This window comes from Eleutherodactylus coqui, chromosome 10 (assembly GCF_035609145.1).
Source record: "Eleutherodactylus coqui strain aEleCoq1 chromosome 10, aEleCoq1.hap1, whole genome shotgun sequence".
In the NCBI taxonomy this organism is placed as follows: domain Eukaryota; kingdom Metazoa; phylum Chordata; class Amphibia; order Anura; family Eleutherodactylidae; genus Eleutherodactylus; species Eleutherodactylus coqui.
The window spans coordinates 382,501-398,512 of NC_089846.1; the positions used below are offsets into that span (position 1 = coordinate 382,501).

The 16,012-nt window shown below is 53.1% G+C and overlaps 2 protein-coding genes across 2 annotated transcripts in view; one reads left to right on the plus strand and one right to left on the minus strand.

The window, feature by feature from the left end:
- Positions 1–3,271, plus strand: part of FTSJ1 (FtsJ RNA 2'-O-methyltransferase 1) — an 11,591-nt gene extending 8,320 nt beyond the window's left edge. Inside the window, exons 3-10 of the mRNA XM_066579927.1 lie at positions 58–157; positions 224–302; positions 376–428; positions 808–861; positions 937–1,039; positions 1,276–1,359; positions 2,826–2,929; positions 3,001–3,271. Of these exons, the coding sequence (XP_066436024.1) occupies positions 58–157; positions 224–302; positions 376–428; positions 808–861; positions 937–1,039; positions 1,276–1,359; positions 2,826–2,929; positions 3,001–3,207 (784 nt within the window). The 3' untranslated portion in view covers positions 3,208–3,271. The remainder of the gene's footprint in view (positions 1–57; positions 158–223; positions 303–375; positions 429–807; positions 862–936; positions 1,040–1,275; positions 1,360–2,825; positions 2,930–3,000) is intronic.
- Positions 3,272–3,825: 554 nt separating this feature from the next.
- On the minus strand, positions 3,826–13,170 carry LOC136579919 (organic solute transporter subunit alpha-like). Its single transcript, XM_066580012.1, has 7 exons — positions 13,107–13,170; positions 5,849–6,000; positions 5,651–5,724; positions 5,327–5,482; positions 5,056–5,167; positions 4,576–4,828; positions 3,826–4,300 (listed from the first exon to the last, which is right to left on the minus strand). Exons 1-7 carry the CDS (start codon positions 13,168–13,170, stop codon positions 3,888–3,890), a joined length of 1,224 nt encoding a protein of 407 aa, XP_066436109.1. The 3' UTR covers positions 3,826–3,887.
- Between the last annotated feature and the right edge of the window lie 2,842 nt (positions 13,171–16,012).

Here is a 16,012-nt window from a genome sequence, read left to right on the forward strand (position 1 = left end):
TATGCGTGGGGGGCAGTGGGGCACAGCGGGTCATCTGTCTCCTCTCTGTACCTCCAGCTCCAGCAGCGAGGCTTCGGCGGTGAAGATTGTGGCGGTGGATCTGCAGGCGATGGCTCCTCTGCCGGCCGTCATCCAGATCCAGGGAGACATCACTAAGGTAAGGAGGCCGGCGGCCGGCGTGGAGGTCGGGGAAGCATAAGCTCCTGTGCTTTCTACCTTGCAGGTGTCTACGGCTCACGAGATCGTCTGCCACTTTGAGGGTCAGCCAGCGGATCTTGTGGTGTGTGACGGGGCACCAGATGGTAATGACCCCCCAGCCCCCTCCCAGCTCCTTGTGCCGCTCGCTTTTCATCTTCTGTCCTTCTTGGCTTGTAGTTACCGGGCTGCACGACATCGATGAGTACATTCAGGCGCAGCTTCTCCTGGCGGTGAGTCCCCCATTAACCATGGCGCTTCCTGAGGTGCGGCGGCGAACGTTGTGGCACCTCGGTCTGCGGACCCGATGGTGGAAGCGTTTGACATGTCAGAAGTTTCAGTCCCAGTAAATGGGCGGATGGACGCAGAGACTTCCTGAAAGTCATTCCCAGCCATGTGAAAGTCGACGGGGTGCAGCACGCGGCCTTCGTTTCAGTGATCCGCGGGGGTCTCGGCACCCGGACCCCAACTGAATGAAAGCTTAGAACATGGCAAAAGTTTGTTGCAAGTTTAGTTGCACGTGTCCAGTAGCTTGAGCGCCGTGGGTGAGCGGACGTCGGTGCCTTCATCTGCCGGTCCATCTGTATTGACGCCCAGTCTGGTTTCTCACAGGCCTTGAACATCACGACCCACGTACTGCGAGCGGGGGGCACGTTTGTGGCTAAGGTAGGTACTGGGGTGCCGCCTGCTGCTCTCCGCGCCCCGAAGCCTCGCACCTTACTAACCTACAACCCTTTCTAGATTTTCCGTGGGAAGGACGTCACGCTCTTGTATTCGCAGCTTAGGATCTTTTTCCGAGAAGTCACGTGCGCCAAACCTCGAAGCAGCCGCAATTCCAGCATAGGTAAACTATATGTATGTACAGAGAAACCGCGGGACCTCAGCGCTCGCGTCCGCCATAGTATATCTGTGAGGGAGCTCCCAGTGATATAGAAGTGCGGGCCAGCAGAGGCATCTCATATATCAACCTGGGGGAGGGGCTGGCGGTCCGTCCCGCCCCCCCCCCCCCCCCTTCTGGAAGCGGACAATATTGTCACCATCACTGACTCAGTTATTTCACTAATCTCTTCTTCTACACAGAGGCATTTGTTGTGTGTCAGGGATATAACCCACCCGAAGGATATACACCCAACATGTCAAATCCCCTGCTGGACCACCGCTACGGTGAGTGCTGGAGACCCTGCCGCGCCATAATCCTCGGGGTGAGGATCGGTGGAGATGCAATGGCAGGGGGGGGTGAGGATCGGTGGAGATGCATGGCAGGGGGGGTGAGGATCGGTGGAGATGCATGGCAGCGGGGGGGTGAGGATCGGTGGAGATGCATGGCAGCGGGGGGGTGAGGATCGGTGGAGATGCAATGGCAGGGGGGGTGAGGATCGGTGGAGATGCATGGCAGGGGGGGTGAGGATCGGTGGAGATGCATGGCAGCGGGGGGGGGGGGGGGTGAGGATCGGTGGAGATGCATGGCAGCGGGGGGGGTGAGGATCGGTGGAGATGCATGGCAGCGGGGGGGGTGAGGATCGGTGGAGATGCATGGCAGCGGGGGGGGTGAGGATCGGTGGAGATGCATGGCAGCGGGGGGGGTGAGGATCGGTGGAGATGCATGGCAGCGGGGGGGGGGGTGAGGATCGGTGGAGATGCATGGCGGGGGGGGGGGGGTGAGGATCGGTGGAGATGCATGGCAGCGGGGGGGGTGAGGATCGGTGGAGATGCATGGCAGCGGGGGGGGGGTGAGGATCGGTGGAGATGCATGGCAGCGGGGGGGGGGTGAGGATCGGTGGAGATGCATGGCAGCGGGGGGGGGTGAGGATCGGGGGGGGTGAGGATCGGTGGAGATGCATGGCAGCGGGGGGGGGTGAGGATCGGTGGAGATGCATGGCAGTGGGGGGGGTGAGGATCGGTGGAGATGCATGGCAGCGGGGGGGGTGAGGATCGGTGGAGATGCATGGCAGCGGGGGGGGGGTGAGGATCGGTGGAGATGCATGGCAGCGGGGGGGGTGAGGATCGGTGGAGATGCATGGCAGCGGGGGGGGTGAGGATCGGTGGAGATGCATGGCAGCGGGGGGGGGTGAGGATCGGTGGAGATGCATGGCAGCGGGGGGGGGTGAGGATCGGTGGAGATGCATGGCAGCGGGGGGGGTGAGGATCGGTGGAGATGCATGGCAGCGGGGGGGGTGAGGATCGGTGGAGATGCAGGGCGGGGGGGTGTAGAATCGGTGGAGATGCATGGCGGGGGGGTGAGGATCGGTGGAGATGCATGGTGGGGGGGGGGGTAGAATTGGTTGAGATGCATGGCGGGGGGGGGGGGGGATCAGTGGAGATGTCTTACATGACCCAGAGATTTAGGATAATACCCTGTTTCCCTGAAAATAAGACATAGCATGATTTTCCAGAATTTTTGGGGATGCAAAATGATTTTTCAGGCTTTTTGAGGATGCTTAAAATATAAGCCCTACTCCAAAATTAAGCCCTGCTAACAGTTAATTAAAAACGTCAATTTAAATAGTGTCCAGGCAGCTATACATGTAAAAAAGTTAAACCTTTTTGAACAAAAATTAATATAAGACACGGTCTTATTTTCGGGTAAACACGGTACATAATAGTCGGCTCTTTTTGGTTTCTCTCATTAGATGTGGATTTTAACCAGCTTGAGGGTCCTAACCGTGTGATCGTTCCATTCCTGGCCTGCGGAGACCTGAGTGCCTATGACTCGGACAAGACGTACCCTCTGCAGGTAAGAGCTCCACCTTGTGGCGTCTCCCTATACGTAAATCGGGACCAAATTCTTCTTGTCTTTCCTGGCAGTTGGATACCGGAAAAGAATACCGCTACGTGCCCCCAAATCAGCCTCCGATCCGCCCACCTTATCAGGAGGCCTGCTTCTTAAAGAAGAACAATCTCCTCGCCAAGGAGAGGCCGCCGTCACCCAGGAGGACTCCGGCCGCGCCATCCGATGGCGATGAGGTCTCACGCCAGGCAGCTGCCATCCAGAAACTGTCTGTTTCCTCTTAAAGATTTCCTGTTTTTATCCGTTTTATTGCAGTAATAAAGGCGGTTTTATCTGCGGACACAATAACTTGCAGTGTTTAATGCCGACAACAATGGGGAGATGGAGGAGGTTTCACATCTGCGTGGGGACCCCAGACTGCAGATGCCACAACAGAAACGGCTGCATACAGAGCTTTGTCTTCTGCCCAGATGCCGAGCAGCAGGGTGGCAAGCCTCTAGTCGGTGGGTCCGCCCGGCGCCGTTGGGTTCTGGCCTTCAGCTGCAGGGATTTCCTTTTGTTGCCCGAGTGCAGATGTGAAAGCAGCCTAAGACCGTGAGCAATATGCTGCTGTCAGCACGGCGTCTGCAGAGGTTGGTATCCCTGAAGTGCGATGATTAAAGGGGTTGTCCGAGTTGTTTCCTTTAAAGCGTTTTCTGGGTCCCCGCACCTCAGTGCTGCACCTCCTGTCTCCCCTCGCTGCAGGCAGCCTGTCCAGGACCTCACAGGCTTTACAACCAGACGTCCGTGTGTGATGTCTCGTAAAGACATGGAGAGGCGGGAGGGTGTGGCATGATGGGGCGCACTAACTTGGACAACCCCCTTAAGAGTTACATGTATAACAATATCTGTGAAATGCCTGTAAAGCCGCGACCAGTAACCAACTGGCCTCTTGGGTTGACGTCTTAGTACTCCCGTCTGGCTCTCAGACTATGGTGGCATCGTTGATGGCCATATAATTGATCTGTGCTTGTACTTGTAGTCCACCGGCGGCCACCGCTGTTACTTCTGTAGGAGTCGTGCTTCTCATTTCTAGACCGATGCCCCGGGTCGGAGGTTTGCACAGAGTCTCCTGCAGGAAGTCGTACTTGTCAAGTGGCGCGTGCTCGATGTGGCAGAGGGTCTCGTTTCCCTCACTCGTGTATGCGGTGTTGGCGCCCGATCTGTCGTCCTCGGAGAGGTTGCACGTGTCCTGCAGGGTGGTCTGAGAGGACTTGTTTTGCATCTTCCCCCGTGTCCAAGGGTCGTTTCCTGTACATGGCTCCACCCTCCGGAAACAATAGCGGGCAAATAAACTGATGAAGAACATCTCCAAGGTAATGGAGTAATTGTAGATGGCTGTGGGGGAGAAGAAGCCTCTGGTTATGTTTATGCAGTCGGGAGGTTGTTTCTCCCCTACACGTATGATTGGCACTATTATTGGCTTACCGTTCACTAGACTGCTAGAGGTAGAACACCCTTTTAAGTGATGATTCTTAAAGCCTTGTTGCCGCAGTCATGCCAATCAGGACACACCGCCATATAACCATCCCGCCACTGTAAGCCTCTGCAACACTAACGTCCTACACCCCCAATAGCGTCATATTGCCCTTCTGCCTAGACTTGTGACTTACTCTGAGAGCGTGTCTCCACCGTGAAAGGAGGGACACACGGGATGGCTCCAAGGGCGGCCATGGTCTCCAGGATCCCGTTCTGCAGACCACACAGAACCAGCACCAGCGTGATGCAGATGAACTTGGCTCGGGGGCTGTAACCCTCCAGGGCTTTCTTGGTGGCTTTGTAGAACAGTAGGTAGCCGTAGAACGACAGGAAGGTGGAGAGGCCGATGATTACGTTGATGTAGGAGTTGGGATTGGTGTAGCCCACCTGTAAATCAACAAACAGACCTGAAGATGTCCCGAGGACAGCCACACCGACAGATCGTCGCTGCCTTTACAGAGGACTAGTAAGTAGAAAGTCTATTTAGTTCCAGATTTTATGTAAAACCCTTTATCTACTGCGCAGGGATAGCCGTACCGGGGCTGCTGACGACGCGGTTCCACCAACACTAGTGTCGTGTAGCCGCTATAGGTGCTGTGATAATGTATACTCACATCCCCATAGTCATACTTCTCATCAGTCCATAGAATGAGGCCCATGAAGAACAGAAGGGTCCGCACCACCGACAGCTGGTACACGGCAATATTCATCCACCGCAGGTTACTCCTGAGACAGACAAGTAGGGCGTCAATGTCTCCTGGATGTAGCGTTTACAGCAGTTAACGGGTTAAGAAGGGGTTTGAGAAAACAAGACCTGCTGAGCGTCACCCTGCAGACGCTGTAACCCTCCTCGCCCCACAAAGAGCGTCCGGATGAGGTACCTACCTGTTCACAACGACGTTGGGGAAACAGCAGCAACAGCAGCAGGGCGGAGGGTTGGGGGCGACAGTCTGACCCCCCAGTTCTTCCAACATCCTTGCCTTCCCACCAAAGAAATCCGTTATCAGATCCAAGAACTTCCAGAGGGTGATGGAGTGATATCTACCGAGAAAGAAGAGCTGGTGAAGGGGGCGACACGCGTGGCAGGCTGCGTCTTGTGTCTGTGCGGTCCCAGCATCACCGCCGCCTGTCAGCCGGGTGGCACCCCACTGGGTGGGGGTTGGCTAGTCCAGCGGGGCTTTCTGTCTTAGTACTTAGATCTCAACTTACATGGAAGCCACAAAGCTGCAGATGGCGGAGGACCGCGGGATGTACAGTCCGATAATGGAGGAGACGCAGAAAACCTGCTCCAGGAAGAGGGAAACGTTAGTTCACCCACAAACAGGCTGCCCGTGGGATCATTTAAAGGGATGTTCCATCCGAAGTAATCTGCATGTTCTCTCATACGGTTAACTCTGCCCTCCTCACCGGATAGACGCCCAGGATCCACAGGTAGAGACACGTGCGCCGTGCGCTCCGAAGATTCCGCAGGAAGAAGCCCATCTCCTCCAGGAACAGTGCCAGCTGGATGCAGCCGACCAGGACAGGAACCAGGAATATCCACAGGTCCTTCCGGATCACTGGGGGGGCAAATGGTACAGGTGGGACACCGCAGGGGGCGCACTGAGGGCTGCGGATGGTTTACTGTATACTAATCTAGTCACTGGCATAGACAGGTGCCCTCCGGATTATAGGCCTATGTATACTAATCTAGTCACTGGCATAGACAGGTGCCCTCCGGATTATAGGGCTATGTATACTAATCTAGTCACTGGCATAGACAGGTGCCCTCCGGATTATAGGCCTATGTATACTAATCTAGTCACTGGCATAGACAGGTGCCCTCCGGATTATAGGCCTATGTATATTAATCTAGTCACTGGCATAGACAGGTGCCCTCCGGATTATAGGCCTATGTATATTAATCTAGTCACTGGCATAGACAGGTGCCCTCCGGATTATAGGCCTATGTATACTAATCTAGTCACTGGCATAGACAGGTGCCCTCCGGATTATAGGGCTATGTATACTAATCTAGTCACTGGCATAGACAGGTGCCCTCCGGATTATAGGCCTATGTATACTAATCTAGTCACTGGCATAGACAGGTGCCCTCCGGATTATAGGCCTATGTATATTAATCTAGTCACTGGAATAGACAGGTGCCCGCTGGAATCTAGGCCTATGTATATTAATCTAGTCACTGGCATAGACAGGTGCCCTCCGGATTATAGGCCTATGTATATTAATCTAGTCACTGGCATAGACAGGTGCCCGCTGGATTATAGGCCTATGTATATTAATCTAGTCACTGGCATAGACAGGTGCCCTCCGGATTATAGGCCTATGTATACTAATCTTGTCACTGGCATAGACAGGTGCCCGCTGGATTATAGGCCTATGTATACTAATCTAGTCCCTGGCATAGACAGGTGCCCTCCGGATTATAGGCCTATGTATATTAATCTAGTCACTGGCATAGACAGGTGCCCTCCGGATTATAGGCCTATGTATATTAATCTAGTCACTGGCATAGACAGGTGCCCTCCGGATTATAGGCCCATGTATACTAATCTAGTCACTGGCATAGACAGGTGCCCGCTGGATTATAGGCCTATGTATATTAATCTAGTCACTGGTATAGACAGGTGCCCGCTGGATTATAGGCCTATGTATATTAATCTAGTCACTGGCATAGACAGGTGCCCGCTGGATTATAGGCCTATGTATACTAATCTAGTCACTGGCATAGACAGGTGCCCTCCGGATTATAGGCCCATGTATACTAATCTAGTCACTGGCATAGACAGGTGCCCTCCGGATTATAGGCCTATGTATACTAATCTAGTCACTGGCATAGACAGGTGCCCGCTGGATTATAGGCCTATGTATATTAATCTAGTCACTGGCACAGACAGGTGCCCTCCGGATTATAGGCCTATGTATACTAATCTAGTCAGTGGCATAGACAGGTGCCCGCTGGATTATAGGCCTATGTATATTAATCTAGTCACTGGCATAGACAGGTGCCCTCCGGATTATAGGCCTATGTATATTAATCTAGTCACTGGCATAGACAGGTGCCCGCTGGATTATAGGCCCATGTATACTAAACTAGTCACTGGCATAGACAGGTGCCCTCCGGATTATAGGCCTATGTATACTAATCTAGTCACTGGCATAGACAGGTGCCCGCTGGATTATAGGCCTATGTATACTAATCTAGTCACTGGCATAGACAGGTGCCCTCCGGATTATAGGCCTATGTATACTAATCTAGTCACTGGCATAGACAGGTGCCCTCCGGATTATAGGCCTATGTATACTAATCTAGTCACTGGCATAGACAGGTGCCCTCCGGATTATAGGCCTATGTATACTAATCTAGTCACTGGCATAGACAGGTGCCCTCCGGATTATAGGCCTATGTATACTAATCTAGTCACTGGCATAGACAGGTGCCCTCCGGATTATAGGCCTATGTATACTAATCTAGTCACTGGCATAGACAGGTGCCCTCCGGATTATAGGCCTATATATATTAATCTAGTCACTGGCATAGACAGGTGCCCGCTGGATTATAGGCCTATGTATATTAATCTAGTCACTGGCATAGACAGGTGCCCGCTGGATTATAGGCCTATATATATTAATCTAGTCACTGGCATAGACAGGTGCCCGCTGGATTATAGGCCTATGTATATTAATCTAGTCACTGGCATAGACAGGTGCCCGCTGGATTATAGGCCTATGTATATTAATCTAGTCACTGGCATAGACAGGTGCCCTCCGGATTATAGGCCTATGTATATTAATCTAGTTACTGGCATAGACAGGTGCCCTCCGGATTATAGGCCTATATATATTAATCTAGTCACTGGCATAGACAGGTGCCCGCTGGATTATAGGCCTATGTATACTAATCTAGTCACTGGCATAGACAGGTGCCCGCTGGATTATAGGCCTATGTATATTATATCTCTCCCAATCCTGGCCCTCCCTCCACTGCTCCCAGCTATCACCCCCTACCTGACTCACTAAGAAAATCCCCAAGCCCAACTGCTAGCCCATGCATAGCCTCCCCTGACTCCTTCCAATGTGCGCTCTGGAACTGCCAGTCAGCATGTAATCAACTCCCCACCATCCACCACTTCTTCACTTGTAAATCTCTAAACCCGCTCGCTCTCACAGAAACGTGGATACAGCAGTCTGACACGGCCTCCCCTGCTGCACTGTCTTACAATGGCCTGCAGTTCTCCCATACCCCGAGACCAGATGACAGGCGTGGCGGAGGAGTAGGTGCTCTGCTCTCCCCAAATTGTACCTACCAGGTCATCCCCCCTGTACCCTCACTCACTTTCCCATCATTTGAGGTACATATGCTACGGCTTTTCCGCCCGCTGTCCATGCGAGTAGCAGTTATCTACCGCCCCCCAGGTGCTCCTCGCCTGTTTTTGGACCACTTTGCCGCCTGGCTCCCCCACTCCCTCTCCTGTGAAATCCCAACCCTCATCTTAGGTGACTTTAACATCCCCACTAATTACCCCAACTCCCCATCTGCCTCTCAGCTTCTTTCGCTCACCTCCTCCCTTGGTCTCTCTCAACTCTCAGCCTCTCCCACTCACAGGGATGGCAATACTCTGGATCTGGTCTTCCTCCGGCTCTGCTCTGCTTCCAACTTCACTAACTCCCCTCTCCCGCTCTCAGATCATAACCTCCTCTCTTTCTCTGTCACGCTTCCTAACATCTCTCCAGACCCACCTACCTACAGTACCTACAGGAACCTTAAGGCCATTCACACCAAGCACTTTGCTGAATCCCTACAGTCCTCTCTGTCCCCCATCTCTCTCCTCTCCTGCCCCAACCTGGCTGCCGCTCACTACAACACCGCTCTCAAACATGCCCTGGATGAAGCGGCGCCCCCCAGGACACGAGCCATCCAATGTACAACGCGCCAACCCTGGCTCACGCCTCTAATGTGCTTCATCCGGCGGTGCTCTAGATGTGCTGAACGGCTGTGGAGGAAATCGCAAACGGCCGCAGACTTCCTCCACTACAAATTCATGCTACAAGGCAGAACCTACAACCTTGCCCTCCACCGCGCCAAACAAGTCTACTTCACCTCTCTAGTCTCCTCATTATCGCACAACCCTAAACGGCTCTTTGATACCTTTCACTCCCTTCTCAGCCCTAAACCACAGCCCCAGTGACGGATCTCAGTGCCGAAGAGCTGGCTGCTTACTTCAAAAAGAAAATAGACGACATCCGTCAGGAAATAACTTCCCAATCCCAGACTAGCCCTGACCCTAGTCCTGTCAGCACTGCATCTAGCTCCTGCTCACTGTCTGTACTCAGACCAGCGACAGAGGAAGAAGTCTCCAAATTGCTCTTCTCTGCTCGCCCCACTACCTACGCCAGCGACCCTCTCCCCTCACACCTCCTCTGTTCCTTCTCCCCAGTGGTCATCCCCCATCTCACTACTATATTCAACCTCTCTCTGACCTCTGGCATCTTTCCCTCTTCTTTCAAGCACTTCATCATATCCCCACTGCTAAAGAAACCGACTCTGGACGCGACTGATGCTGCCAACTACCGACCCATCTCTAATCTCCCCTTCATCTCCAAACTACTGGAACGCCTGGTTTACTCCCGCCTTGTAAGCTACCTATCAGAGCACTCTCTCCTAGACCCCCTACAGTCTGGCTTCCGACCTCAACACTCGACAGAAACTGCCCTTACTAGGGTATCCAATGACCTACTGACAGCCAAATCGAGGGGCGACTACTCCCTACTGATCCTCCTCGACCTTTCTGCAGCGTTTGACACTGTTGACCACAAACTTCTCCTCACTATGCTTTGCTCCATTGGCCTAAAGTACACTGCCCTCTCCTGGTTCTCCTCCTACCTATCTGACCGCTCTTTCAGCCTCTCCTTTGCTGGCTCTACCTCCCCTCCTCTTCCCCTTGCTGTTGGGGTCCCCCAGGGCTCTGTCCTTGGCCCCCTTCTCTTCTCTATCTACACAGCCCCTATTGGACAAACCATCAGGAGATTTGGCCTCCAATACCCCCTCTATGCTGATGACACCCAGCTATACACCTCTGCCCGTGACATCTCTGCACCTTTCCTCCAGAACATCACCGACTGTCTGTCCGCTGTCTCTAACACCATGTCCTCTCTCTACCTAAAACTAAACCTCTCTAAAACTGACCTACTGGTATTTCCGCCCTCCACTAACCGCCCTCCTCCTGACATCTCCATCTCAGTGTGCGGCACCATAACTCCCAGCACGCCCGCTGCCTTGGGGTCATATCCGACTCCGATCTCTCTTTTGCCCCCTACATCCAATCTCTGGCCCGAACATGTCAGCTGCACCTCAAGAACATCGCAAGAATCTGCTCTTTTCTCACTGTGGACACGCTAAAAACACTTACTGTTGCCCTCATCCACTCCCGGCTCGATTATTACAACTCGCTGCTGATCGGCCCCCCGCACCAGACTCTACCCTCTCCAATCCATCCTGAATGCAGCAGCCAGGCTCATCTTCCTGTCCAGCCGCTACTCGGACTCCTCTGCCCTGTGCCGGTCACTGCACTGGCTGCCCGGTAAATACAGAATTCAATTCACACTCACTAACTTCATCCACAAAGTCCTCCACAGCGCAGCGCCCCCCTATATTGTATCCCTCATCCACAGCGCAGCGCCCCCCTACATTGTATCCCTCATCCACAGCGCAGCGCCCCCCTATATTGTATCCCTCATCCACAGCACCGCACTGCCCTACATTGTATCCCTCATCCACAGCACTGTGCCCCCCTACATTGTATCCCTCATCCACAGCACCACGCCACCCTACATTGTATCCCTCATCCACAGCGCAGCACCGCCCTATATTGTATCCCTCATCCACAGCACCGCGCCGCCCTACATTGTATCCCTCATCCACAGCACCGCCCTACATTGTATCCCCCATCCACAGTGCAGCGCCCCCCTATATTGTATCCCTCATCCGCAGCGCCCCCCTATATTGTATCCCTCATCCACAGTGCAGCGCCCCCCTACATTGTATCCCTCATCCACAGTGCAGCGCCCCCCTATATTGTATCCCTCATCCACAGTGCAGCGCCCCCCTATATTGTATCCCTCATCCACAGCGCAGCGCCCCCTTATATTGTATCCCTCATCCACAGCGCAGCGCCCCCCTATATTGTACCCCTCATCCACAGTGCAGCGCCCCCCTATATTGCCTCCCTCATCTCAATCCATCACCCAGCCCGGGCTCTCCGCTCTGCTAACGAAACCAGACTGAGCGCCCCTTTCATTCGAACTTCTCATTCCCGCCTCCAAGACTTCTCCAGAGCAGCACCTGTCCTCTGGAATGCACTACCAAAGGCTACCCGGGCAATCCAGGACTCGCAGAACTTCAGGGAGGCATACCGCATACCCTAAACCAACCCCCTCTGTACCCCCCTGATAACATGCTCCCTGACCTACTGACTGCAATCCCTGCTAGCCATCATAAACCGCTCCTGCAGTCATACCGATTCTGCAATCACACGACTGAACGTCTGACCATTGTCTATGTGTAGAGCATCGCTCACTCTCCACCCCACCATACCAGCCACATCTCCGCTCCGCCATACCGTGCCCATCTCCGCCCCGCCATACCGTGCCCATCTCCACCCCGCCATACCGTGCCCATCTCCAGCCCGCCATACCATGCACATCTCCAGCCCTTTACCTTCTGTATCCCCCCATTACTTGTAGTATGTAAGCTTGTTGGAGCCGGACCCGCACCCCTATTGTCTCCATCAGCTGATTACTTTGTAACCGTGGTTCTGTAATTTTTGTACTTTTGTCTTTCTGTATCCCCTGTCTATGTAAGCGCTGCGGGATATGTTGGCGCTATACAAATAAAGTTTATTATTATTAATCTAGTCACTGGCATAGACAGGTGCCCGCTGGATTATAGGCCTATGTATACTAATCTAGTCACTGGCATAGACAGGTGCCCTCCGGATTATAGGCCTATGTATACTAATCTAGTCACTGGCATAGACAGGTGCCCTCCGGATTATAGGCCTATGTATACTAATCTAGTCACTGGCATAGACAGGTGCCCTCCGGATTATAGGCCTATGTATACTAATCTAGTCACTGGCATAAAGAGGTGCCCGCTGGATTATAGGCCTATGTATACTAATCTAGTCACTGGCATAGACAGGTGCCCTCCGGATTATAGGCCTATGTATATTAATCCAGTCATTGGCATAGACAGGTGCCCGCTGGATTATAGGCCTATGTATACTAATCTAGTCACTGGCATAGACAGGTGCCCGCTGGATTATAGGTTTATGTATATTAATCTAGTCACTGGCATAGACAGGTGCCCTCCGGATTATAGGCCTATGTATACTAATCTAGTCACTGGCATAGACAGGTGCCCGCTGGATTATAGGCCTATGTATACTAATCTAGTCACTGGCATAGACAGGTGCCCGCTGGATTATAGGCCTATGTATACTAATCTAGTCACTGGCATAGACAGGTGCCCGCTGGATTATAGGCCTATGTATACTAATCTAGTCACTGGCATAGACAGGTGCCCTCCGGATTATAGGCCTATGTATACTAATCTAGTCACTGGCATAGACAGGTGCCCGCTGGATTATAGGCCTATGTATACTACCTTGGAAAAACTCTGCCGATAGGGGAAAACTCCCCCCATCCAAGGAACAGTTGGGCCCCTTCATGGCGAGCTCCCGTCCTCCGGAGATGTCCCGTCCTCAGGATGCTTCCTTCTGCATTAATCATTAATAGATGCTGCGCCCAGGTGCCCGACTGAAGTCCACAGGTGCCATCTACCTGGAGGAGGATGGCGCACCCCCTCGGCGTAATCACTCCATCATCCTGTCCGTCCGTGAGGGCCGCTCCAGACGTAGATCTCATGCCGATTCACTGGAGACCCTCCATCTTCTCCGAGCCCAAATACATTCACTTTTGTGTCAGAACTGAATTTTCCGGACTATTGGATGCCATCTCTGGGCGCAGGTGGTGACCTGGGACGCGCTTCTTTACGGGCGCACACGGCAGTTTTTGGAAGAACACATTTGTAGTGGCATTTTTCTGCTGTGATGTTTGCTGCCACTACACCCGGTGGCGGCTCTTCGGGCGCTGGCAGGCGCTAGGTTTGGCGTTTCTGGCAACGCTGCGAGGCTTGATGAAAACATCCGGGGAAAAAAATGTTCAAAATGTGTGGATGAAAGAAAACGTCCAGAAAAGGCCCAGACCGCGCAAAAACAGCCTGCCGCCGTACGGGCGTAAACAGAGGGGCGCGGGCTTGGTCCGGTTTATGACTGTGAAAATGCTACAAAACAGGACGGAACCCTTAATGGTTTCGTGTTCTCTACTGCGTGCGAGAGAGTAAGAGCGTTGGTCCTGCGCAATAGCGTGGAGGTGGAATAGTCAAGGAAAAACCCAGTTCATGCGCTAATAAGGCGAGCGTGCTAGGGCTTAGTACATGCGCTAAATGTGTGAACTGCTGGAGCCACCTGACTGCTGCGGCACCTCCTGTACGTCTACCATGCTAGCTGTACAACGGCGAGAAGCGTTGTCAGACACTCGTTAGTTGGCGCGAAGAGGACGTGCCAGGCTTACTTGTACAATACAACTGATTTCAATATGTTCGTTCACATTGGCGCATTTCATGCGTATAGCGCAGGTACATTAATTGTCCATTGACATCAATGGGAGCAGCTTGCATGTGTCGAACCAATGCATTGTCACCCATGTGAATAGGTCCCCTAGAGGGGGTTTGCTGCGGTGACGGCGGCCCCTAATTCTTCATACAGACGGGTTGAGGACAGGAGGAAAAAACAACCCAAAACCTGATGCTAAAGACATAATGGCCACCATTTACTACCGCGCCTGCCGGAGGTGATGAGCTGCATCCGGTCACGTAGGGGTTGAGGGAGCGAGCGGATGGCAGGGGGTCCGCACATCTCCCCCCGACTGCAGACTCTCCGGATCTGGGTGTTCAGTGACGATGCCGGAGGGAAAAGGTAATTTGGGCCGGACGCCCCCATCAGCTACAGCTGGAGAGTGGGAACCCCAATGACAGATGTGTAAAAGTTGGGGGCTTCCTGACGGCAGAAAGTTAGAACGCACACGCGGGACGATCTGCCATGTAAGTATGCCCTTCTATGGTGCTTATTTTCTGCCATCCAGGTGGTTTTCGCCCGGTTTTCTACCTTCATCTCTGCCAGTTTCAGAACAAACCAGGGACGGTCGATGTACTTTGTCTACACCGATGACTTCCCTCCTGTTGTCATCCACTTCCTGTAAAGAAACCCATGATAAAGCTTTACTGCACATTAACAATGTAGAAGCTTTCTGAAATCTTACTACTATGCTGGGATGTGGTCACTTCTAGGCCGGGAGCCTGAGTCTGCACTACTGAGACATTCATGTGGTCACTTCTAGGCCTGGAGCCTCAGTCTGCACTACTGAGACATTCATGTGGTCACTTCTAGGCCTGAAGCCTGAGTCTGCATTACTGAGACATTCATGTGGTCACTTCTAGGCCTGGAGCCTGAGGCTGCACTACTGAGACATTCATGTGGTCACTTCTAGGCCGGGAGCCTGAGTCTGCACTACTGAGACATTCATGTGGTCACTTCGAGGCCCGGAGCCCGAAATACTGAGACATTCATGTGGTCACTTCTAGGCGCAGAGCCTTAACTACTGAGGCATTCGTGTGGTCACTTCTAGGCGCAGAGCCTTAACTACTGAGGCATTCGTGTGGTCACTTCTAGGCGCAGAGCCTTAACTACTGAGGCATTCGTGTGGTTACTTCCAGGGCGGCAGCCTGAACTCCTGAGACATTCATGTGGTCACTTCCAGGCCCAGAGCCTGAGGCTGCACTACTGAGACATTCATTAGGTCACTTCCAGGCCTGGAGCCTAAACTAGTGAAACATTCATGTATTCACTTCCACGCCCGGAGCCTGAACTACTGAGACATTCATGTGGTCCCTTCCAGGGCTGGAGCCTGAACTACTGAGACATTCATGTGGTCCCTTCCAGGCCTGGAGCCTGAACTACTGCGACATTCATGTGGTCCCTTACAGTCCCGGAGCCTGAACTACTGAGACATTCATGTGGTCATTTCTAGGCCCAGAGCGTGAGCTACTGAGACATTCATGTGGTCACTTCTAGGCCTGGAGCCTGAGTCTGCACTACTGAGACATTCATGTGGTCACTTCTAGGCCCAGAGCGTTAACTACCGAGGCACTCGTGGTCACTTCAAGGCCCAGAGGCTGCACTACTGAGCCATTCATGTGGTCACTTCTAGGCCTGGAGCCTGAGTCTGCACTACTGAGACATTCATGAGGTCACTTCTAGGCCTGGAGCCTGAGTCTGCACTACTGAGACATTCATGTGGTCACTTCCAGTCCCGGAGCCTGAACTCCTGAGACATTGATGTGGTCACTTCAAGGGCCAGAGCCTGAGGCTGCACTACTGAGGCATTCATGTGGTCACTTCTAGGCGCGGAGCCTTAACTACTGAGGCATTCGTGTGGTTACTTCCAGGCCCG